At 31.4% G+C, this 23,589-nt stretch overlaps 3 protein-coding genes across 5 annotated transcripts in view; 2 read left to right on the forward strand and 1 right to left on the reverse strand.

Annotated features, from left to right (window-relative positions):
* Positions 1–23,589, forward strand: part of LOC130890759 (60S ribosomal protein L44) — a 315,570-nt gene that overhangs the window by 272,754 nt on the left and 19,227 nt on the right. The window lies entirely within an intron of this gene.
* Positions 367–11,635, reverse strand: LOC130890743 (transportin-3). The gene is made up of 12 exons (XM_057795019.1): positions 11,329–11,635; positions 10,922–11,277; positions 10,605–10,864; positions 9,016–9,317; positions 8,042–8,236; positions 7,839–7,990; positions 4,505–4,775; positions 3,983–4,244; positions 3,394–3,769; positions 2,907–3,116; positions 1,040–1,279; positions 367–636 (listed from the first exon to the last, which is right to left on the reverse strand). Exons 1-12 carry the CDS (start codon positions 11,443–11,445, stop codon positions 576–578), a joined length of 2,802 nt encoding a protein of 933 aa, XP_057651002.1. The 5' UTR covers positions 11,446–11,635; the 3' UTR covers positions 367–575.
* On the forward strand, positions 11,902–19,827 carry LOC130890750 (serine/threonine-protein kinase 33-like). 2 transcript variants are annotated; one of them, XM_057795045.1, is made up of 6 exons: positions 11,902–12,195; positions 12,337–12,535; positions 12,592–12,832; positions 14,462–14,632; positions 16,137–16,471; positions 19,637–19,827. In XM_057795045.1, exons 1-6 carry the CDS (start codon positions 12,179–12,181, stop codon positions 19,751–19,753), a joined length of 1,080 nt encoding a protein of 359 aa, XP_057651028.1. In that variant the 5' UTR covers positions 11,902–12,178; the 3' UTR covers positions 19,754–19,827. The 2 variants fall into 2 exon arrangements, with proteins under 2 accessions (XP_057651028.1, XP_057651029.1); XM_057795046.1 differs by having other exon boundaries at positions 16,137–16,467.

Consider the following 23,589-nt stretch of genomic DNA (forward strand, 5'->3'; position numbering starts at 1 on the left):
GTCTAATCGAGTTTCCACGTTGTGATAAGTGTAGTGCTAGTCAATGGCAGTACTTTAACGGAGGTTAATAAAATTTTGTTACTTTTTACTTTATGGTTGACTTCTAATTTGTAATTTGGATTTTATTCACGTTTATTTAGTTATGGTGGGCACTTCAGGAGGAAAAACGACAGTTAACGGAAGTCAGAAAAATGTCGAAATTTAATATTTTTGCACTGAGAATCAATAGACTTGAAGTGAAATATATGAACCTATATCGCGATAAAAATGCGGAGCTATTTTTTAGACTTTTATACCTAGAATAAATAAAAACACAATAGTATTCAAACCATCGGGTGATGTGTATATTAAATAATAGCGAATAAAAATAGTATAGAACACTAACAATATTTTATTCTTAATCATATGACAATAAAAATACAATCTCTTTTTTTCTAATTGTACACCTTGCCAATTCTTCAAATGAAATATTCACAGGTGCTTATAATTAAGAGGACTTTACGAATATCATTATAAAATTACTTATATTACACATATTACACAACTGTCAAAATAGTAGGTATTAACTTTTGAAATTAACGATATAATCTAGTTAGGTCTTTTAAAGCGTGCGTAACGGACTTCGAAGTATTTGATCTGAAACACAAAAAAACATTCAATTTTTACATGAAAAGTTCAAAAAGAAAAGAAACCACATTAATAAGTGAATTTTACACGTAACTAAGCTATTACTTTTTCCAGTGACTGCATGGATGACAGCTACTAGTGCAGTACTACAATGATTCGATTGGCATATTAAAACTTTCCAATGTGACATATGAATAAGATACTTGATTACATCCAAAAAATTATAATAGTATAATTTTTAAGTATTTTAAATTTTCTTACAAAATGATTGTTGGCAGATCTAGATTAACTTAGAATATAAGAATATTGTTACGAACAAGTCCACAAGGTCTTGTTATTTGAACAAGTAAAAAGTGGTTCTTTTTATATTTTAAAATTCAATTTGCAATGAGAAATTCATAAATCAACTTACCTAACTATAGATTCGTGAATATTAGTTAGTTGTTGTGGTGTTGCTGCCATAATACCGCCGTTGCTATTTTTAGGTAACATATCGAGACCAGTGGCTAACCATTTACTTGTTGATTCTCTGTCAAAGTCCAATAATTGAACGAAAACGTCGCCAACTTCGCTTAGCATATAGGAATGCAAGTAAAATACACATGAGGTAATTAAAGTTGAGACTAGTTGTTGACCATATTCGTTAATTAGTCTGTTAAATAACAATAAATAATTTAATATCACACGCCGCCTATACAAATATAATAATACTTTGCTATAAATTGATAAAATAAATGTATAATTTATAATAAATAAACCTCAACATCACCAAAACTTGGAGCCTTCTTTAAGACCAAAAAGCTATATACTCCGCAAAAAGGTTCTAACCTCCTACAAAGCCCAGATTCATCCCCTTTGGAGCTCGGCTACCAAGCCTACCCTGAGGATGAGGCGAAACGAGTTAACCTGGATAAACTTGGACAGCTTAGAGCATAGAAGAAAGGTCAGTGACCTGACCAATACTTCGTCAGTTGCTCTTCTGAGTTGTCCAACATAATCCCACCTACTCGACAAGCAGACATGACTCATGAAGACAGAGTTCGCCTGCAGACGCCCAGAACGTCAATTTATAGTAATTCCTTTCTTTAGAGAAGTGCAAGTCTGTAGAATCAGCTACAAAGGCACGTCTTTCCCGAACACTACAACCTACAGAAGTTCATGATCAATATCCACAGATATCTCCACACGGCAGGCACAACCTTCCTGTGCTTGCTTTTTGCATACAAAACCATGCAACATTTTGTATCTACCAATATATTTACAATGTATCATTATAAACGACAATTGTTTTTTAAATTCACAAATCATCTGACATTAACCTTAAACTTTTTAATTTTTGAAACGTATATTAATCAATATTTGATGGGTAAAAATAAATAGAAAATTATAGTGAATTATACCTCATTTGCCATATTTTTTCGATATTATAGAACAATAACTAAGCTGGTGAAGACATAATCAAAGAGGGAACAATGACGGAATATAAACATATATCAGTTTACTAGATTCCCACTCCATATTACCAGAGTGCTCTTCTTTATTGCAGATTTCTTAATTCTTTAGATGTTATCACGTAAAACTTTACACCTTGTAACCCCTAATCTTTTAAAAACTATCATTTTGAATAATTTCAAAATACTATTCTAGTGTATTAGGGATATGTAAGGATTTGGTTTTGGCTTTTTTGTTGATCATTGATTTGCATTTGCACCATTAATTGATATATTGTATTCAAAAGCGTGTCTGTTTTTGTCCCTGTTTGCAAAATCGGTGCGTGGAGGATTCGGAGGAATGCTGAGCTAAGACCGATGTATAGCGAGCGAGATTTGGTGGTATCCGGGGGGCGCATCTGAGGTGGCTGGGACACGTGAAGAGGATGTCTTCAGAGCGATACAGTTCCTGTAGGACTGTGCCTTCGCTGGGTGGAGGACGTTTGAGGCAGACCTGATCCAGCAGGGGTTTGACTTTGGAGGTACCGTGCTCAGGATAGAAAAGAATGGTAGTCTATTGTTGAGAAAGCTCTGGTTCTCAAAAGACCGTATAGCGCCGGTTAAAAAAGAAAGAAGTGAGAAAATGTGGGTACAAAATACAAGAATATTTCTACAAACAACACCTTTGTGATGGAATTCTAACTTGACAGTAATATATCTGTCTAATAGATTTGGTTGTTGTTTAGCTAAAAGAGAAATGGGTTACTTGACTCTTATTATGATACTGATTATGATAAACAATCACTTCTAACACAACAATTTATGTACCAAAAATTTAAACTTACTAACCTTTTAACCAACATCTTTCTCGTTTCATAGCTAGGATCTAATTTTCCACTCTGACCTTGATTAATCAAATCATAAAAGAATTTCATCACAGACATATTTGCTTCTTTGTGATCAAGAGTGGAAGCCATAATAGCACATTGTACAATATGCACTAGAGCTTCACACTCCAAAAATGCAACTGGCGCTCTTTGTATAAATCTTGCACATAACCTAAAACATAAATTTAAACGTTCAGTTTCGTTACATATTTTAATAAAAAGTTGTGAATCAATATCTTAACCATTGTCTGCTTTATAGCCTTTAGAAAATCCATAAGGTCACAAATATTGACAGTCCATAATTATAAAGGGAAAATCGATATACTCAGTATATTACAAACGTAAAAACTTGTATTGTGGAATCGAAAAATTTTGTCGATTTTCCGAAATATTCACCTAGTTTGACCTAAGATCAGTGGACTATGAATCTGAATAAAATATTATCTTACCTAAAAAAATCATCTACAGTATCAGGATGATTTTTCAGTCCATTTTCTTCCTGTAATAATTGAAAAGTAGGTTCCAAAAAAGCTTTCAACATATCTAAAAGTCCTTGGGCACAATTTACATCTGTAGCATATTCATCCACAAGTATACTACCTACATACAAAAAACACGAATGTTTGTATACACTATATATGCGCACTATCTGTCCAACTAAACTTTCTAAAAGTTCACGCACGTCTTGAGAGACACAACGAAGCATGAAACGTACAGAACGACAGCATCTTTCCATTATCCTAATGTCACTTTGGTATTTGTCAAAAGTGCGTGACAGCACAGGCCATACTTCCATTATAGCAGGTTTGCATGGATTCAATTCACCTGAAACAACTTAAATAATAATACCAGCATCCAACAAAAGAGTCGATAATTATTATAAGATCAAATACTGAAAATCATTTCAAAATGTCATTAAGTGACTTTTATTGACATAAATAAATAAATATGTTATAAATATTTTACTTGATAGAAAATAAACATGTCATTAAGTAACGTTTATTGATATAAATAATGTTAAAATCAAAATTCACCTACCTTCTGGAACATGTACATTTACATATCTAAGTACTGAGCTCAGTCTATCTAACCACAACACTGGATCAGATTTTGTCCCTTTTATAGGCCTAATATCTTGTTCAATCAATTGACAGATGGGATTGAGCTGCATAGAGCAAAGTTCTAGTAATGCCGGAGTAATTTCAGGATGAGGTAATCGACCTATTATTGAAGCTACCCCTTTCAGAAGTCCAACTGTAGCAACATTGCTTATTGCGAAGGTATCTGATTGATGAAGTAGCTAAACAGAAAATTGGGAATTTTGAAGATATTTATCAAACATTACGGTATTCGAGCATAAAATGGTTTATTTAGTATAATTACTGTTAAATTCAGTTATCTTTATGCAAATTATAGTAACATTAGAAAGTAACGCATTATTTTTAAATACATACAACTTGAAATCGTGATTTTTAATCAAGTGACCTCCTGTTATCTATATATTTTATAATCCTAGAGAAACTCATTATACTATATTATAGTGTAAATATATAGTCATACTTGTAAAAGAACTGGTACATGTCTTGGCATATGATCGTTGCAGCTAGCGCATATATTTTGCAACGCTACTGCTCCAGCTGCTCCTATTCCGGGTACGGGTAAACAACAAACCAAAAAATTTAGAATTGGATCCAACGTATTCGGATGCTTTTCTATCCATTCACATAATTCTCCTAATAAGAGTACTGATGTATATTTGACTGCTATGTGGGTGTTTTCAGGAGCGTTCAGTATAGCCTCTACCACCTTAGGTACTACTTCATTTTCAGTACTAGAAGAAAATGAATAAATGTAGGTAAAAAATAACTACAAATAAAAATATAAATTAACAACATCTTCACTACAGGAATCACTGTAAAAATCTATATCTACAAGAGTACTATCCATATTATATTAGATATAATCACAAATATAATAATGAAGAACTATTATAATGCTTCTATTATAGTAATTTCTTTTCAAGTACAACAATTTTAATGTGTGAATTTAAATAATGCATGAAGTTAAAATTAAGATGTTCAATGTTTGATTTAAGTGTTATTAATATAAAATTTTTGTAGATAAATGATTATAAACTTTTGTAGAATATTTCCTAGTGATAATAGTTTTAAAGTAATATTTCATGAATTAATTAGGGAATTATCACACTGGTGAGTAATAAAAAGGTAATAAAATTCTTCATGTACAGTATAGTACAAACAAAATAGATATAATAGAAACGGTGAAGATCTTAAAGTGGCACAATCTACGATTTATCAAAGACATATTTTCGACCATGCAAAACATTTCCAACACTGTTTAAGCAGTTACTCTTTTAGACTTTTAACTGCTTTAAAACTATGTTCACTATAGGAAATAGATAGAAATCACAATACAAAAATCCGGTAATTAAGGTGGATGGTCTAGTGGAATGATGATCTTATCTACAAATCTCTTCACAATGGACACCAATGTTCAGTTGATCTCATAAGAAGTTTATAAATCAGGCAGTAAAACGATTTATTTGAGTACATAAGGGTTATGAGGGGAGATTTATATATAGTATTACCCCTATTCATTATAATAAATACCTTTACATCCTCTATTCCATCTTCTGATATTGTTTCTTTTTATGAAGAGTTAAATTTGACGAGAGCTTTGTTTACTGTGGTGTTTTTCACGAATTTTTGGGATTGAACATGTCTTTATTGTTAAAATCAGTTTTTTTAAGAACTAATTCAATGTTTTATTGAATTTTACATCGGTAAGTACGAATATATCATTAACTCGAGGATTTTTGACATTTTATAATACTTAAAATCCCATGAGACGGGAAGATTGCAATGCTTATTTTACTATAAGTTAGTAAATATGTTAAACGATAATACAATACCGTCCCATGTTCTTAAGCCTTGGATTAGGTTAGGTTACGGCTAGATTAAAGTCAGCTTACACTTTTAAATAACATTAAGGAAAATTAGGATTACACATAGTATTATCTATACAGTATGATTTTTCACCAGTTGCTTATAATGTGGTATGTGAAATTCTTAGAAAACTGGTAATTTAATGTAAGTTTGATCATACAGGTTCTGAGTAATAAATATTTTAGAATGCAAAAAGTTCTGTATATTTTTAATTTAAATATGATAAATTGTAGCTTCTAATTGTAACATCTACCTGTGCTAAATTCTAGGCTAAGAACTATCTGTAAATGTTTACTAACGTATTGTTAACTAATTATTGTTAAAAAATTCACAAAGATTTTATAAAAACTTAAATTTAAAAAGCGTGAACTTATAAAAAAAATCGATGGAATTTCACAGAGTAGGAGTCGAGAAACTCAATGTAAAGTACCAGATACTTCTTAGACATAAAGGAGTTCCAGCTAAAGTTCATTTGGGTTCTTTGCTTTGTAGTACCTACATGTATCAAAATTTCGTATTTCTAGCATATGTTATGGATATTTTTATTTGTGTGTTGTCCCAATGATGGTACTATATTTACCGAAACCTCGATTTTCAAGAAGTTTAGTAATCTTCTATTTAAGACCTACAGCTTATGCCAAAAAATTTCTAATATAAATAAGTTCATAAAGTGTAATTTTAATTTAGTTAAGAGGATACCCGGTTGATAGACTAAATATTTCGTCACTTTTGTGAGCTGCATATATATGTAATCCTGCACACAATTTAATCACCAAGTATATTAATATTTTTAGCAAAAGAGTTTTGCTAAATATGTCGATTACCAATTCGTAAAAGGCAGATCTTTGAAATATTAATCACAATGATAATTTTTACTGAGGTGTTAGAAATTTTTATTTGATTCATATGAACATTGTGCTGACGTATTAGTCACATGATGTAAGACTTCCACTGTTTCTACTTCATAGTATATGTTAATAAGTCTACGTTTTTGTAATATTCTCTATTGAAATGTCTATTAAACAAATTAGCTGAAGTCTACATTTTTCATTTTTGCGATTGTCTATTGATTTGAATCTGTAAAGAAATTGAGGCATCATAATTGAATCCATCAATGTGTAATAAATAGGTTTTCCTAACAAATATATAACAAACACAGTCATTTTGATTATAGTGTTGTGTTTATTTTGATTTTTTTGTGGGAAATTATTCATAAAATAAAGAAAATTATTAGTCTTTATAAGTTAAATGCTGCTCACTACCAAAATTCATCATTTGTATTGGATTATGTTCAAAGGTGAATGAAGTAGTACAATCAAAAATGAACAAATTTGTACATAATTATAAATGTAATATCCTAAAGCAGGAAGAAAATAAAATGTGTATGAAAAGACTGACAATATACAGGATATTATTAAGTTATTATATCTTTAATTATAATAAATTAAGTCATACAACATTTATTTTGGTGAATACTTTCTAGAACTTGAGTATAAATTTTTTTCTTTATTGTAACTATACTACCTATGAGGCAAGCAAAGATATTTTTGGAAGTTTATGGTCAGAAATTAAAATCTCAGAATCTGAGTAAAAATAAACTTTGCTTACTCACAAGAATCCTTCTTGGCATTGCTAAATCAATCGATACCTAAGGACTAGAGTGGAAAAAGCAGCGTGTTGATTCTGTGATTTATAGGTCAATATATAAATTATGTACCAAAGCACAACACAGCATAACCTTAGTGCACATCTAGGAACTTAGAAATAAAAGAGGATTGGAAAATCAGCTATAAGTACCGAGACATCTTTGCTGTTGTGGCTAGAAAAAAGAATCACTTATAGATTCATAGTTACACATTATCTAATTTTGGGGTTTTACCTGAGGAATGTTAATAATATAAATGAGATTTTTGAAAAACTATACTTACGGTAATACACTTTTAGCAACAGACTGCATAACAAACAGAGCAGCTTCACTAGAATCCCAAGTAACACCAGGAGATTGCAAGTTAATAAACATCTGTCTGAAACAGCTGCTACTTCCCACTATAAAAACGACGTCCTTAATTAAATCCGATACCTAAAATAAACAAAATGACTCAAAGTTTATATAAAACTTAAATCAATTTACTTTTAATCTAAAATCTTTAAACTCGTCTCCATCTTCTAAAAGTCCTTCGTTGTCTGGCTCCATTTGACAATGTCTGCAAAGTGCTGTAATCAATCGTTCCACATATGGTTTAAACAGTTCAGTTAATTCTTTGTTATTCTTTTGATACAATTCTTCACTCAAGACGTACCATAAGTTGAATGTGATTTCTGCTATCTAAAAATTGTAAGAAATAGGATGGTTAGAGAATTATTTATTTATGTACAGTTTACTATTAACTAAAAATTGAATTACAGCAGAGCTCCGTGCATACTTTGTAGGGTTTTAGAAAAATATAAATTTTAAAGAAGCAATTTAGACTTGCAATTGAAATGGAAGACGCTAAAATAAAAAAAAAGCACAGTAGACGGTGAAAAATGATAATGACTTTAATGAAGGTGAGTTATACACTGAAAAGATCAATAGTTTTACAAATATAAGGTTTGGAAGAAATTAAAATCAAATAGAAATAGATTGAATATGATCATGAAGAAAAAGAGTATCAGGTTATGGATAACCAATGATAAGAAAACAAACAAAAAAACAGCTGAATTGATAATGGAACATTAATAAGAAAAATAATGGAGTCTAAAAATATTAAAAATGAAGGAGGATACCAATAAAGAAATGGGTAAATCAAATTAAGGAAATTTGAACAAAAAAAGAGATTAAGGAAGATGGAATGGCTAGAGTCCAAAGATCTCTTGTAACTTGAAAATATAAATGGAAGATTATGTTGATTATCTCAAAAACCAGACCTTTTCACATAGTAAAAGTATATATAAAAAAAACAATGAATATAGTTGCAGCATAAAAATAATTCATTGAGAAGTAGCAGATGTGATCCCAGTACCAGTAGATTTTGTAGCTATATTATGACTGTGTAAAATTTGTTTCCTGATGTAATCATATGGTACAAAAACTAATCAGATGGTCTTAGACAAAATTTCACTTACTTCATAATCATGGTGACCTACACACATTAAAACCAAATCCAAAATTTTTATGGCATAATGCATTTGTTTTACTGTACTATTTGAAATGATTTTTTCTAGAAATGCTTCCGCCAATTCAGTAAATAATCTACAATAATCCATAGATTTTCCCTGATCTTCATTGGCAACTGATAAGTGATAAGGTACTTCCAAATTTATGATATTATTAAAAAGGAAATTTTCTAATTGCATTTGGTTATTGTTATCTTCCAAACATAATAGGAGAGTACATATACAATCAGTGGCAGCCTCATGAAAAGCACCTAAAAGAATTTCCATTAATTAATGTATATAAAGAAATGAGGCAAAAATATATTGTATTATATTGTAATCCTACTTATCTGCTGATTACCAGTTGCATCAAGAGCTTAAGTATGTGTTATAACTTTTTATTTTTTTTTAAATCATGAAAGCAACAAAATTGGAAAGAATTGGAAAACAGAACCAAACATGATAAATAAGAGAAAAATTTTGCACAAATAAAAAGGATGAAGGTAAATAGAAAGAAGAAAATAGAAGTAATAGAAGGCAAAGATAATCAACCCCAACAGGGGTAGACTAGACAGATGTAGATATCAGAATCTAAAGAAAGTTCATGAAATGAAAATTAAGATACAAAGTTGGAAAAAATGGGTAAAGAATAGCTGCCAAAGAAACCTTATATTGAAACAAGAAAAGAAGGGAAAACTAAATACTAAACTAAGAAAACTAAGAAACTAAATAGATAGAACAATGGAGAAAAGGGGAAAAAGGGCTTATAGTATTTATTAATTTGAATTGATTTGGTAGTGACATTAGAAAAGGAATATGGACAATAGTAGAGGAATTAAAAATATCTATAGAGTAATACAGTCTATAAGAAGCACAAATAGTTAGGGTGAAAGTAAAAATTGCAGGAGTTACATGCAAGGAGTTTATAATGGAAAAAAACTAAAGCAAGGAGACAATTTAAAGCCACTACTGTTTATAATTATTATGGACAAGAACTGAATCATATAAAAAGACACTGAACGTCTAATGTCAATGTTTGAATGTAAGAAAATGGATCCTGTAAAAATGAATAGCTTGCTATATGCAGATGATGTGATCTTGATAGCAAATTCTAATAATAAAATTCAAAAGTTATGTAAACTGTAGGTAATGAAAAAAAATCAAGAAGACCTATGTTATATAGAACTAGATATAACGATGCAGATACAACAGACAGCAAAATTAAGAACAGTAAGATATAGAAAAAGTACTTACTTTAGAAAAGTAACAAAACAAGAAACAATAATAGAAAAAATAAGTAGGAAACAACTAAATTCATAAAGACATAACATAAGAGGCTGCAAGCACCATTAAAAATGAAAGAAGATACCCAATAAAGAAAGCATTGACAAAGAATAGGGGCAAGTTTGGAGGAATTTGGAAGATGGTTGGAGAAATAAGTACAAAAGGGAACAAAACTCTAAAGATGGAAAAGGAAAAGAGAGGAAGAAGGCAATTTCAAATTCATTCTCAATATTGCTAAAATATAAATTATACAGAAAAAAATAAATTAAGAATACCTGATATGGTTTTATCATTTTGTGGTTTAAAATTAAGTATCTCAAATGCTCTGTTAATTACAACATTTTCTCCAAGATCATTCAAACTGATTGCACCAACTGAAATCCATGTTGTAAAGCAACGTAATACCTTTACGTTAAACTGAACATGATCCTGCCAATTTTCATAAAGATTTGAACAATATTTTAAAAATTCGTTGACAACTGGTGCACAAAATTTCATTTCCTCTAATACTTCAACTCTCCTATTTTCACCTAACCTACAATATAATATAATTAATTGATATTTATTTGAAATTGCAGCATAACTAACTTACCTCACAGATCTGCTTTCTAATTCTTCGGGAAGTACAGTTAAAATTTCTAGTAGTGGCCAAATGTTGTTCTGGGAGAATCTGTTTATCAAATCCAATGTTGGTTTTTGCCAAGAAGGCATTTGTAGTGCCAAATCTGCTAAAGCAACACACAATTGCGTTACTATAACAGTACTAGTGCTTTCATTGATTTGACTAATATGATCAAGTACAGAATCTCTTAATGAATCATGTACTTCTGGTGGCAATTCATGAAAAGATTGATGAATTTTTGTTCTCATAGTCTGTGCAGCAAAGTAACATGATTCTAGATCTTGTTTTAGATGTAATAATTCGTCTGCAATTTTCCAAGCATGGACCTAGAAAATAGGAGTAAAAATAGAGTTACTTTTAATTAATAAATTACATACGGATTTTTGGAGTTCCAAAAGCCATTGGGAAGCTCTTTCCTTTTCCCTAATGTTTGGGTTGTTGTATAATGCAGAAACTGCTGATATCACCAAATCTAAAGATGGTTTTTGATCCATAATAAATTGTTGTAATGATAAAATGACTAAAATATGCAAAAATCAACTACATTGGTTAAAAAATGCATTATTTTAAATATAAATTGTCAAAAACTGAATTTTCGGTCTCAACATCGATAAAGTAGTTATCATTACAGTCAGAAAGTAATTGTTTGGTGTTCTGTCATTTTGTGACGCTGAATATAATGACGTCATATATTCTCGCAACCAAGATATGGCAATATCTAAAAACTAGTTAAATATATCTAAATTTCTCCAATAAATTATTATCTCTACATACAATTTACCCGTTTTAAATTCACTACTTATCGTTTTTATCATTTTGCTGCACAGGAAAACCATCCCGTTACATCTTTTGTAGACCACAAATTATATTAAGTAAAGAAGAAGAATTGATGATGGGATTTCTTTCGAATTAATCTGATCTACTCGTGATTCCAATCCCTTTCTTGTGTGTTAGTTTGTCGAACTATGCAACAAAAATTACTTACAAGTAATAATGTACATCTACTAATTCGTGGACTAGTTTTTGAAATCCAAATGACAATTGTTCATTAAATTTTGAAAATGTGTAGTAACGTATAATAATATGATATGAATAAAAAAGAATGACATAAATTTATTACCGAAATCGATTCCGACATAATAATATTAAACAATCCCCAAATCTTGTTTGAAAACAATCAAATTTAAATGTCAGTTTAAAGTTTTGAGATTGATCTTAAAATACTAAATGTTCCTTGATGAAACGTAAGTCGAACTTTGGAATATACTATATTGTTAACATTATAATTAAAATTTTATTGTAAATACTTTTCATCATACTTTTTGGTGAAATGTTAACATAATGGATATTATAGATCAAATTTATAATTCTACATTTTCAATTAGGTTCAGTAGCACTAGACAGTTAAAAAACGGTTTAAAGGAAAGGGATGTTAAACATGTAAAACTAGATGATTTGAAACGTTTATTTGAAGTTTTTGAATTTCGAGAACAAATTGGCCATGGCACTTTTGGGATAGTAGTTCAAGCTATAGATAAATTAACAACTAAAGAATATGCCATTAAAATTGTTAGCAAATACTATGTAAGTACTGTAGATGAAAATAATGCAGTAATACAAAGTATTTTTTAAATCTTTAGTCAGGAACTGTGTGTCTACAAGAAGTTTACAGAGAAATAAAGATATTGAAATCAGTTTTTCACGAAAATATTATTTTGTTGGATAGAGTTTATGAAACTTCAAAAAAAATCTATATGGTATTTGAATTATGTCGCGAAACTTTATTAAACAAGTTTAAAAGTTCATGTCCTCTTTCCGAAAAAACTATTAAGAAAATAGCCAAACAACTTATTAGTGCTGTTAGATATTTACATAAGAATGGTAAGTGTTTTATATAGGTCCATAACTTTGTCAATATAGCGGAATTAAAGTTCGAATATTCGAAAAGACCCCCCAGGAAACTGTTCACAAACGATTTATAATCAATGAGATTATTCATTTCTTATCAAACAATCCGAAGTTGACCCTCTACATCAAAGTGGGCTTTTACAAAGATTTTCCGAAGGTTTCTGTAGCTTATGGCCAATAAAATCAATCGTTTATTAAGCTCTGTGAACCTATGTATTGTTAATTATTATTCTCATCATTCCCCCTACCTATCCCCTGACGAGATTCAACTAGTAATGACAAAGCTTCTGTACTTGAAACCCGAAGTTAAAAGCTTATTCAAGCTACTTTAGAGGCTTTCTACTCAAATAGTATGATTAATTTTTACTTTTTCCCTGAGTGACCATGATTGATATTTCTAAGGCGATGATCTAATTTGTGTTGAAACAGTTTCCTTTTTAATTTTTTTCCCAAAAAGCTGATTTTTCGATATCTTGCGCTCTTATTCAGTTGTAACAATTAAATTTAGTGCTCAATAATATTTTCAGTCTTCAAGTCTTCTGTATCTGATTAGTAGTTTTCAATTTTGAGAATTTTTTTGAATTTATTACCATTCCTACCATATGAGATTAGTAGCTAATTTGCAATAACTTGGTTGTACCCTCTAAGTGGACAATTTATATGACAATGCCAACTTTATTATAAGTTAGCATTTTCTTTTGGCTGCAGCAACAAAATTAATTTTGTAACATGCAATTCGGCTTGTTACATTTTTCTTTGAACATTTTGATAATTCCCTTATAATTTGTTATGGACCTTCCACTCTATACGAATATTTCAATAAAACTCTAGTTTCGTTGCTAAATCGTCCTCTATATATCTACACTCTAAATGTGTTTAAATCAAAGTAAAGTTAGTAAATTGTGGTTATATTATTCTTTATTAATTTCCTTTTGTTATAAGCAAATTTTCATGTAAATTCGTATTTTCTGTTTATTTGGTGAACAGAACGAATAGAATAGAACAAGTTTGGTTATATTTAAAAAAAATATTATTCAGTTTTTTTATATGTAAGAGCACAAGCTCCTTTTTATACAAATCTGTTCCGCCTACTTGTTCCTTCTTTAGTAATTTCCATCTGTATTCCCGGTCCCTTCCTAATTTTATTTCTTTTCAGCAGTCCTACACAGTTGAGTATAGCGAGATGGTGATTAAGAAAGGGAACGGGAAATTACTAAAGAAGGAACGAGTAGGTAAAACGAATTTGAATAAAAAGTAGCTTATGCTCTAGCATGTTCGCCAATAAACAGAAAATACGAAAATGCAAATTGTTATACAAAATTTGGTTAAAACAGAAGAAAATTGATAATAATTGGAATGTTGTGACCACTATAAGAAAAACTTACAAGCGAATACAAAAATATCACCACAAATTTCACTAAATTTACTCTGATTTAAATACTTTTAGAGTGTAGATAGACAGAGGACGATTTAGCAACGAAACTGGAGTTTTATTGAATTCTTCGAATGGAGAGGGAGGTTGATAAAAAATTGGCATTAAATTTTGAAATTTGATTCCGCTATGTTGACAATGGACGTTAAAACTATTTATAATTTGTTTAGATATCGTTCACAGAGATATTAAAATGGAAAATATACTATTGGCAACTAATCCAGATGACGAATCTGACGAATATTTTATAAAATTAACAGATTTTGGTTTAAGTGTAATCAAAGTCGGATCTGGCATTAGGGGTATGTTGAGAGATAGAGTTGGTACAATTTTATATATGGGTAAGTAGAGTGAATCTACAAATATTTACCTTTTATTTTTATACATTTGAATCATTTGCATGCTGAATGAAGTTACAGAAAAAAATTAATCTGCAGAACCTTGTAATTTTGATTCTCTTACTCAACACTTGCAAGTGTTTAAATTTTCTAGATAAATACATTAATAAGACATAGTTAAGTTTTTTGTTTCGACATTATTGGTCTTAATTAGTACATTAAATATGCAGTGCGAAACAGTTCATCTACCGGTGTCAATATTTGATTATGTAGCAAAAAAATACTTAAAAACCGCATCTCTTAGCTCATATTTTCTTGTAATGAGCGAAATATTACCCAGAAGTCACCACGATGAGGTGACTTCCACCCACTTTCCACTCTATAAAATATACGTATTCTATCTGTCTAATTTACCGGCTTAAAATCATTTTTGGTTTCAAAATTCGGCATAATATTTCGGAGTTTTAATTTTTCCCAAAATAAAACCATCTATAGCCTCATATCCTGATACAGGTAGTGCGACTTCAGTGACAATTTTAACACAACTCTCCACCGCATGGGAGTGACAGGAAAATCGTAGAAATTCTGGGACATATCGTCTGAACCATTTTCTTAATTTATCCATAAGTTAATAATGAAAAGAGGTTTAGTACATTTACAATCATTTCACTTTCATTAGGTTTAGATCTAACCACTACAATCTTTCTAACATAAGCCCAAATTTCATAATACAGATGTAGGCATAAGTCGGGCAACGCTCTCGAAAAATCGGCATAAGTCCTCCAACGCTCATAAGACTGGCAACGTTGTCGAAAAAAATTAAAAAGAAGCATGCTCGTGCTTCAGACAGTTGTATCGGTGTCATGATAACACGTACTCGAATAGAGACGTTTCCAAAATGAATAACAGATACAAGTTCACGCTTCAAAAAAGAAATTTATTTGTTACAAAGTGGATTACGAAACTGATGTTTACCGAATTCCAACAACAATTTCCGAACTCACAGCTATCTAATCGTTCAACAGTGTTGAAGACGTAACAAAAAATGTTAAAAACTGGCTCTGTTGCCGACGCTCCGCTTTCTGGACGATCGGTATCTGTAGCACGACGAATCGTATCAACGAAACTCTCTCTAAAATGTAATATTTTATAGTTTTTCTTTAGTCACTGAAAACAATAACTTGGTTATAGAAACGCGCCTCAGACAGTATAGTTGTGAGTATTGTTGTAGTTGTAGTGTGTGTTTCAGTATGAATATCACAAACGGTTCTAGAAATTTCAATTTGTATAGTGGGACAGTTTAGTTTTACATAAAGTCTCTAAAAACCATATTGTCACCTGAAAGAACCCTTCTAATATGAAACAGTCACATGTATTTCATATTTCCAGTCCTTATTACAGTATACAATCAAATTTGACAACCTACAAAGGGTTGATGTGGTGTAATGTTATTCGCTTTTGATATCTGTAGACGAAACCACTCTAAACAACAATTTAATGTTTCCAGCGCCAGAAATATTATTGGATCGCACCTACAGTGAATTGTGCGATTTGTGGTCGATAGGTGTCATATTGTATCTGCTTGTATTCGAAAAGTACCCGTTTTCATCTTCAAATGAAAAAGAATTAATGAGAAAAATATGCGAAACCGAACCAGATTATGTTATAAAAGATATCAATAACGATTGTATAGATCTCTTAAAATCGATATTAAAAAAAGATCCGGCCGAAAGGATAACAGCTATGGAAATGTCGAAACACCCTTGGTTGGAAAATAGGGTAACTAGAAGAAAAGATCAAACTGTTATTGATTACATGAAACAATGGAAACGTGAAATGTTGGTAAATAGCCTTATACTGATTGATATTGCTGTAGAGGTTGTATATCAAAGTATTTATTATATCGAAATTATTTAGATAAAAAAGCTTCGAAAACCATAATTTCAACCCTTTTGGCCATTAAAAATATTTACTAGAATTTTTCTTTTTTTGTTCGTACAGTACATACAAAAACAAACAAAAAAAGCTGATTGAATGTCATTACTTGGACATTTTTAACAAACTAATAAAAATTTCTAGGTTAGATTAAAATTCCCTTTTTGCTTTCTTTGTAACGTTGCTTGAATTTCACAATTAGGACTCTCATACGACCCCTCGTTTCTGAGTTTTATGCTTTTAAAGCTGCGAAATCAGAATTTATTTTTAAGTATTCTAAATTATACAATGGAAAATTATAAATTTTTAATAGATGATAAAGTATATCCATATTTGACAAAATACACTACTATCTGAGGCCAATTGGTAGCTCATGCCCAACGGTTAACAATCCGTAACTTTTACAGGGACAACCGGTACAATCTAAATATAGATAAATTTTATGGTTTAGGGGAAATGTAGATTTATAGATCATCGTACATGCCAAGGAAACCGTTCGCCATAAAAAGACATTCTGAAGAAAATTATCATAAATAGTAATTATATATTGAAAATACTTACAGAAGGTATTAAAACACAATCAAACATTACTAATTGAAATAAAAATTTCATTGGTTAGCCTACAATTTATCAAATAAAAACAAAAATAAAATATGATAAATGTTTGAAATGGGCATCTTGCACTTCTACACTTCTCCTGAGTATATATATTTGAACTGGGAAGAGCATTCCAAGATTCTGTCTTAGAACATGGCAATAGAAGTTTATTCTATCGATCATTTTGTTTTTTGTGTTTACTGGTTTTATATATGCCAAGATTTTAATATATCCCCCAAAAAGTGAATCTATTTTATTTAATTCATTGGAACGTGTGGCCATACAAATAGACCTTTCCGACCAATCCCCCTATTAGGAAAAATGTAATTTTTTATATTTTAATTATTAATCTCTTTCAAGTTTTTTCTTATGCCAGTAATATGAACTTCGATAGTATGTGTACATATGTTTATTTATTTATTCATTAGTTCTCCAAAATATGTTGGAATGTGTTTTAATACCTCCTGTAAGTATTTCCAATAAATAATAACGATTTCTAATAATTTTTTTCAGAATATCTCTCTAGCGAGCGGTTTCTAAAAATCTACATATTCCCATAACCATAAATTTTATCGAGTTAAACAAAGAGTACCTTTGGTACTTAATTTGGTATTTTAGAAAATTCTATGTATGGTTTAGATTACTTGATGAACAATATTTTCTCTACAACCAAAATATAAGGTTGATAACTAAGTACTTTCGCTTTTTACCGATAGAGAGCATTGCTCTATTTTTGAATAACTTATGTTAGTGCTGTACTTTGACATTTGTCACGTGATACTGGTCACAATGACGTAACTTTAAGCAAATAGTGTGTGATTTTTATTAAAGCTATTAGTGGTGGGTTAATTTTAAATGGAGTACAGAAAAGAACATTTTCGGCATATTTCACTATTTTTATTTCCTTAAAGGAAAGGTGCTGCGGCTCACAAAGAAATATGTGAAGTTTATGGTGCAGATTGCTTAACAGAATTGGTATAAAAAATTCCGTTCTGGAGATTTTTCCCTCAAAGATGAGCAACGTTCTGGTCGGCCTACTAAAGTTGGTCACGACCAAATTAAAGTCATAATTGAAGAGGATCGTCATATAACTGTTCGAAAGGTTGCGAGAGGCTTACTGTATCGCACACAACAATTGAAAAACACTTAAAATGTCTTGGGCTAGTTAATAAGCTAGATATTTGAATACCTCACGAATTGAAAGAAATTCATTCAACACAAAGAATCAACATTTGCGATATGCACCTTAAACGAAATGAAAAGAATCATCACTGGTGATGAAAAATGGGTCCTGTACAATAACATAGTTCGAAAACGATCATGGAGGAAAAACAACAAAAAAACTCTTGCTGTCATTTTGGTGAGATTACAAAGGTGTTGTCTTTTTTGAGCTGCTTCCAAGGAAAAACGATCAATTCTGATGTTTACTGTCAACAATTGACGGAACTGGATGAAGCCAGCAAGGAAAAACGGCCAGAATTGTCGAATCGGAAAAGTTTAGTATTCCACCATGATAATGTAAGGCCTCACACATCTTTGACAACTCGTGGGAAACTATTGGAGCTTGGCTGGGAAGTGATGCCACATCCCCATATAGCTCTGATCTGGCACCATCTGATTACCATTCATTTCGTAGTTTACAGAATTCTTTGAATGGTCAAAGCAGAAACCAAATCGAAAGCTGAAAAACAATTTAAAAAAGCTCATGCTATCAGTTTGGTGGGATTACAAAGGTGTTGTGTTTTTTGAGATGGTTCCAAGGAACCAAAAGATCAATTCTGATGTTTACTGTCAACAATTATTGAAACTGGATGAAGCAATCAAAGAAAAACAGCCAGAATTGTCAAATCGGAAAGGTTTAGATTAACATTTATTTCGAAGTTTGCAGAATTATTTGAATAGTTAAACTTGCACAAACGACGATGATCTTCAATCGCACCTGGTTCAGTTTTTTGCTGATATGGACCAGAAATTTTATGAGCACGAAATCATAAAGTTAAAAGAAAGATGGCAAAAGGTCATTAAGCAAAACGGAAAAGATATAATTGAATAAAAACTATTCTTTGTTAAAAAAAGTGTTATTTTATTCTACAAAACCGAAAATTACTTTGTCGCCAGCCCAATATTATATCATAAATTATTATTAAGTAAAATCATTATTTTATATTATCTAATTCAAAATTGTGTCGCTTTGTCCATAAAATTGTAAAATTTTCTTGTGACAATAAAGCTTAACAAGATGATTTATCAAGGAAAATTATAAACTAATTGATTCAATAATTTTATGAATATTGTTTTCACCATTTTATCTATTTCAAAATGCTTTTTAGAAAAACATATGACTGATTGATATCCACCACAAAATTTTTTGTTCTATAGCTCGCTAACGACCGGTTAATAACGAATAATTGAAATAAATTGAATTGTTCTAGAATTTGAAAACAATTTTTTAAGACAATGGCTTTAATATTTCAGACAGTGTCCTCAAGTTATTTTGACGTAACGGGAATTATACCCATAGTAAATGACGATTTGCTAACTTCCTCTAGGACAGACTACAATACAGCTCAATTATCTAATAGACCGGTTTAATTGTTCCTAATATTCCAACGATGAATTTTGTACAAAATTGAATTTTTGAATAAATGAGAAATATTACAAAATTATGTATGGTTTTAATTAATGAAGGCTCAGAAAATAAAATAGCGTTAGTCACTTACTTAACCTAACCTTACCTACTAGCATTAACAATTTGTACAAAAAAATCATGCTCCCCCACCAATTCTGAAATAAAAAACACAATTTTCTTAATATGCCAGATTCGGAAAATCTGCAGGACACCAAAAAGTTGGAAAAATCAAATCACGTATATAGGATCCTAGTTACGGCCTTCTTCCATGATTATCCTCGAGATTTCGAGAATTCAAATTCATCAGAATTCATCAGAACCTGAATATTGAGTCGCTCTGGGCCAATTTTGAGCTTGAACTTACTTCGGTAGTTATATACACGATGCACATATACCTAACAACAGCATCACAAGCCCCCCGGTGCAATTAGAGGCCACTGTAGGGTCCTAGAAACATTTCGAGCCCAATTCAATCATAGGCACTCCAAATATGGAAGATTCTCGGAAGCTCCAGCTCCAAGTTCAATATTGAGAGATTGCTGGACCCCTCCCCAAGTAGGGGGAAAGTAGTACTACCATACATCAATCACTAGGGTATGTCAAGGCGTGTCGCGTCGGTGTAATAACGTCCCAAAATTTCGAAAAAAACTTTTCAACTTTGAAACTTTTTCCCATGAATTTTCCCCTACGATTCCCTCCAAATTTCGTCCATGGGATTACGGATTTTTTTTTACTTCAAATTGTTCTTTCCATTTCTCCGGTATCGGTAAAAAAATTGCATCCCCTCAAGTGCGGTGCTCTGAAAATTAAGTTACAATAGACACAAAATCCTCCCAACTCCGTCAAAATTGTCCCTGAAGAGTCTAGAGGTTTTGGCCAATTGTTCTGAAACTTGTCACGATGATAGTTCAAAGCAAGCTGAATCAAAATCTCACTGGTTCGTCAATGGGGTAGGTAAGTTGCATAAGTAACCTCATAAACATTCATCCGTGAATTAGTGAATTAAGGCAAGAAATCCACTAAGCGTTCACAATAATATTTCTTTTAATTTCCCGTTTTTCAATATTTTCATCGCCATCGATTCGAGCAATTTGTCATTGCAATTTTCTACCGTCAGTAGTACACGCTAAGAGATTTGCCATTTTTAATAGTAATTATCTGAAAATGTTAAAAATCTGATCAAACAAATTTGTTCGCTTTCTACTCTTTCTAAAAAAGACCAATGAGTTTTGTCACCAATGAGATCGCTCTTCTACCATCCTGATTAGGACCATCGAAGAGACAATCTATTACGGAGTAATTTACAACAAATAGATGGAAATCATTTTTTTTTCTTGATAAAACTATTTTGTGCTAGTAGCAGATTCGTATCACCCCACAATGCCACTTAAGTGACTTTTAAAATAGCGCGGCGTCCATTGACGCAAAGATAATTAGAATACTATGCGGAACATTTAAGTAAACTAAGTAGTGATGAGGAGATTGTGATTGAAGAAGACACTGATTTGAGCGATGCTGCAAATAAGCAGTGATCACCTTACTGAATCTTCGGGTGGTGAGGAAGAAATAGATGATATGATCAATCTGCCAACATTATGGGCACAAACCGACTCAGCTCCTTCTCGAACTAGTATGCATAACATAGTTACACATCTACCAGGGCTAAAAGGCCATGCAGCAACGGTTAAACCGAAGACTCCCTGCGAAGTCTGGTCATGGAATAATATTAGAGCACACCAACGCTAAGATAACTGATTCGGGTTCAAATTATAGTAATACCGCCACCTTTGTGCAGCACATCGATAAAATCGAAATAAAAGCATTTTTTGATCTTCTGTTATTATTTGGAGTATTGTCATGAAGATGCTGCGGGGCTGTTTGCAGCAGATGGAACTGGAACGGATATCTTCGTTTCGTTTTAAAGATTGCTAGCATTAAAGTAAGGTGCAACCTTCACTGCCTGCAAGTCCAATGTGAGCAGAATAAGTTCGTTATTCTGGGCTTTTTTTTGTCTCTAGCTTTTTCGTCTCTTGCTTGATCCTTGTTCAAAATGTGTTTTTTCCAAACCCTTTCTTCTACATTTTGGACTTTATGTTCGCAACATAGATCACACAAATCTTTTTTGGGGCGAAATAGCGCCAAGTTCTCTTGATGAAACTTTCTTTCGAATATTTTTCTGCATGAAATAGGCAATCCTTTTTCCGAACAATAGTTCTTGTAAATTTCATAAAGATTTGATAATGATTTTATTTCCTCATCCAAAAAGAGCTTTGTGGAGTCCCTGTGTACATAGTGTGAAGGTACTTTTGCCAACTGTTCAAAAAATTCTTTTAAAGGAATATCATAAGATAAGATTTTCGGACACTATAGCTATTTTCTCTGCGTGACTGGTTCAATTTTTCTTTTCCGGTATGCATTGGTAGCGCTGAATTCTTAACCCAACTCTGGACTGTGAAAGGTTTTAGAGCAAGTGTATTCAGAAACATTTCTCTGCATGCAGTCCAGGTGTTCTCACCATCATTTAGAGTATATACGAAGGTTACAAATCTCCTAGAGTTTTCATCGCTACTTTTTGTACACCTTTTAGTGCCAATTCGAAAAACATGATGAAACAAATACTTTTCTTTGATCCCACGTCATGTTTTTCCAAAATTCTGAGAATATTTTGTTTCTTGTATCCTCTGAAAATTTGCTGCAGAATCTGACCTTTGATGTTTCACATTTTTTTTATGCACAACGTGGTCTAAGTTTTCTGGCGAGTGTAACCTAAATACGCCTGCCCTGTCATTCTCATCTTCTTTGTTCTATTTTTTTTCTACTTTTCTGGATTACCATTCTTGCATTTTTTTCGGCCTTTGTTCATATTTCCATATTCGTTTTCGGTCTCAGTAACGTACTCACTTTCAGAAGAAGAATCAGTTTCGGAAATATAATCTGCATAATCTTCATCAGTTTCTTTAAATGTACCGGCTTCACATTTGTTTTGAACAGCAAAATTTTCGATGCTTGATAATAATAATATGTTGTGTTGTGTGACGTTTTCTTCTTTGTTAATCATATTATCGTATTCATTAGAAAGTGAAGCGAGGCAGTGACTTGCATTATCACAGTCAGTGTTTGTAGCATTAACATTACGGCACTCATTTGAAAATGAAGTGAAGGAACGACTAATATCACATTCTTTCGTAGTCTCTTTTGATTATTTATTACTATTGATATTAAGTCTATCACAGTTGGGAAATTCAAGTTCCTGTGTATGATTGAAGTCAAAAATGATGGGCACAGATTCTATATCCAGTGAGTCTAAATCTATCAACTGATGTTGGTGAACAACTACTCCAGCTTCTGGTACATTCACCATTTCAGTTTCAAACGGTGTTGTCGACAGCTAAATCTAATAGTTTCTGTGTTCTATTAGACATTATTTAAAATTCTGCAATCAAAAAAACTAAATTACACATTACGAAAAATCAAAAACAGAGATTTCAATTGTTACTTCTTAGTTATGTACTATTTTTTTTAAATCTAATAACATCTATCTTCAAGTAACAAAACAGAAGTTACCCGAACCGTTTGAAAGAAATATCACCTATCTGAACGACAATTAATTTAAGTGCTTTTCGCAGTGATTACATTAGATAGCATCTCAAAAACTTCACAAAAAGCAGACTATAATGTTAGTTAGTAGCTAATGTGCATATTTTAACCTCCGGGCCAATAACCAATTAAGTCCAAAAAGTCATTTTGTTGGTACTTACCTTAACAGAAACAGTCAAATAGGAGATATTGCCAAGCGCAG

This window comes from Diorhabda carinulata, chromosome 2 (assembly GCF_026250575.1).
Source record: "Diorhabda carinulata isolate Delta chromosome 2, icDioCari1.1, whole genome shotgun sequence".
NCBI lineage: Eukaryota > Metazoa > Arthropoda > Insecta > Coleoptera > Chrysomelidae > Diorhabda > Diorhabda carinulata.

Coding starts and splice junctions, on each gene's coding strand:
- LOC130890750 (XM_057795045.1), top strand. Junction 12,536..12,591: donor AAATTGTTAGCAAATACTAT/GTAAGTACTGTA, acceptor TTAAATCTTTAG/TCAGGAACTGTGTGTCTACA. Junction 14,633..16,136: donor TGGTACAATTTTATATATGG/GTAAGTAGAGTG, acceptor TAATGTTTCCAG/CGCCAGAAATATTATTGGAT.
- LOC130890743 (XM_057795019.1), bottom strand. CDS start 11,445: ATGGATCAAAAACCATCTTTAGATTTGGTGATATCAGCAGTTTCTGCA. Junction 4,776..7,838: donor GTTGCTAAAAGTGTATTACC/GTAAGTATAGTT, acceptor ATTTTCTTCTAG/TACTGAAAATGAAGTAGTAC. Junction 3,770..3,982: donor AAATGTACATGTTCCAGAAG/GTAGGTGAATTT, acceptor AAGTTGTTTCAG/GTGAATTGAATCCATGCAAA.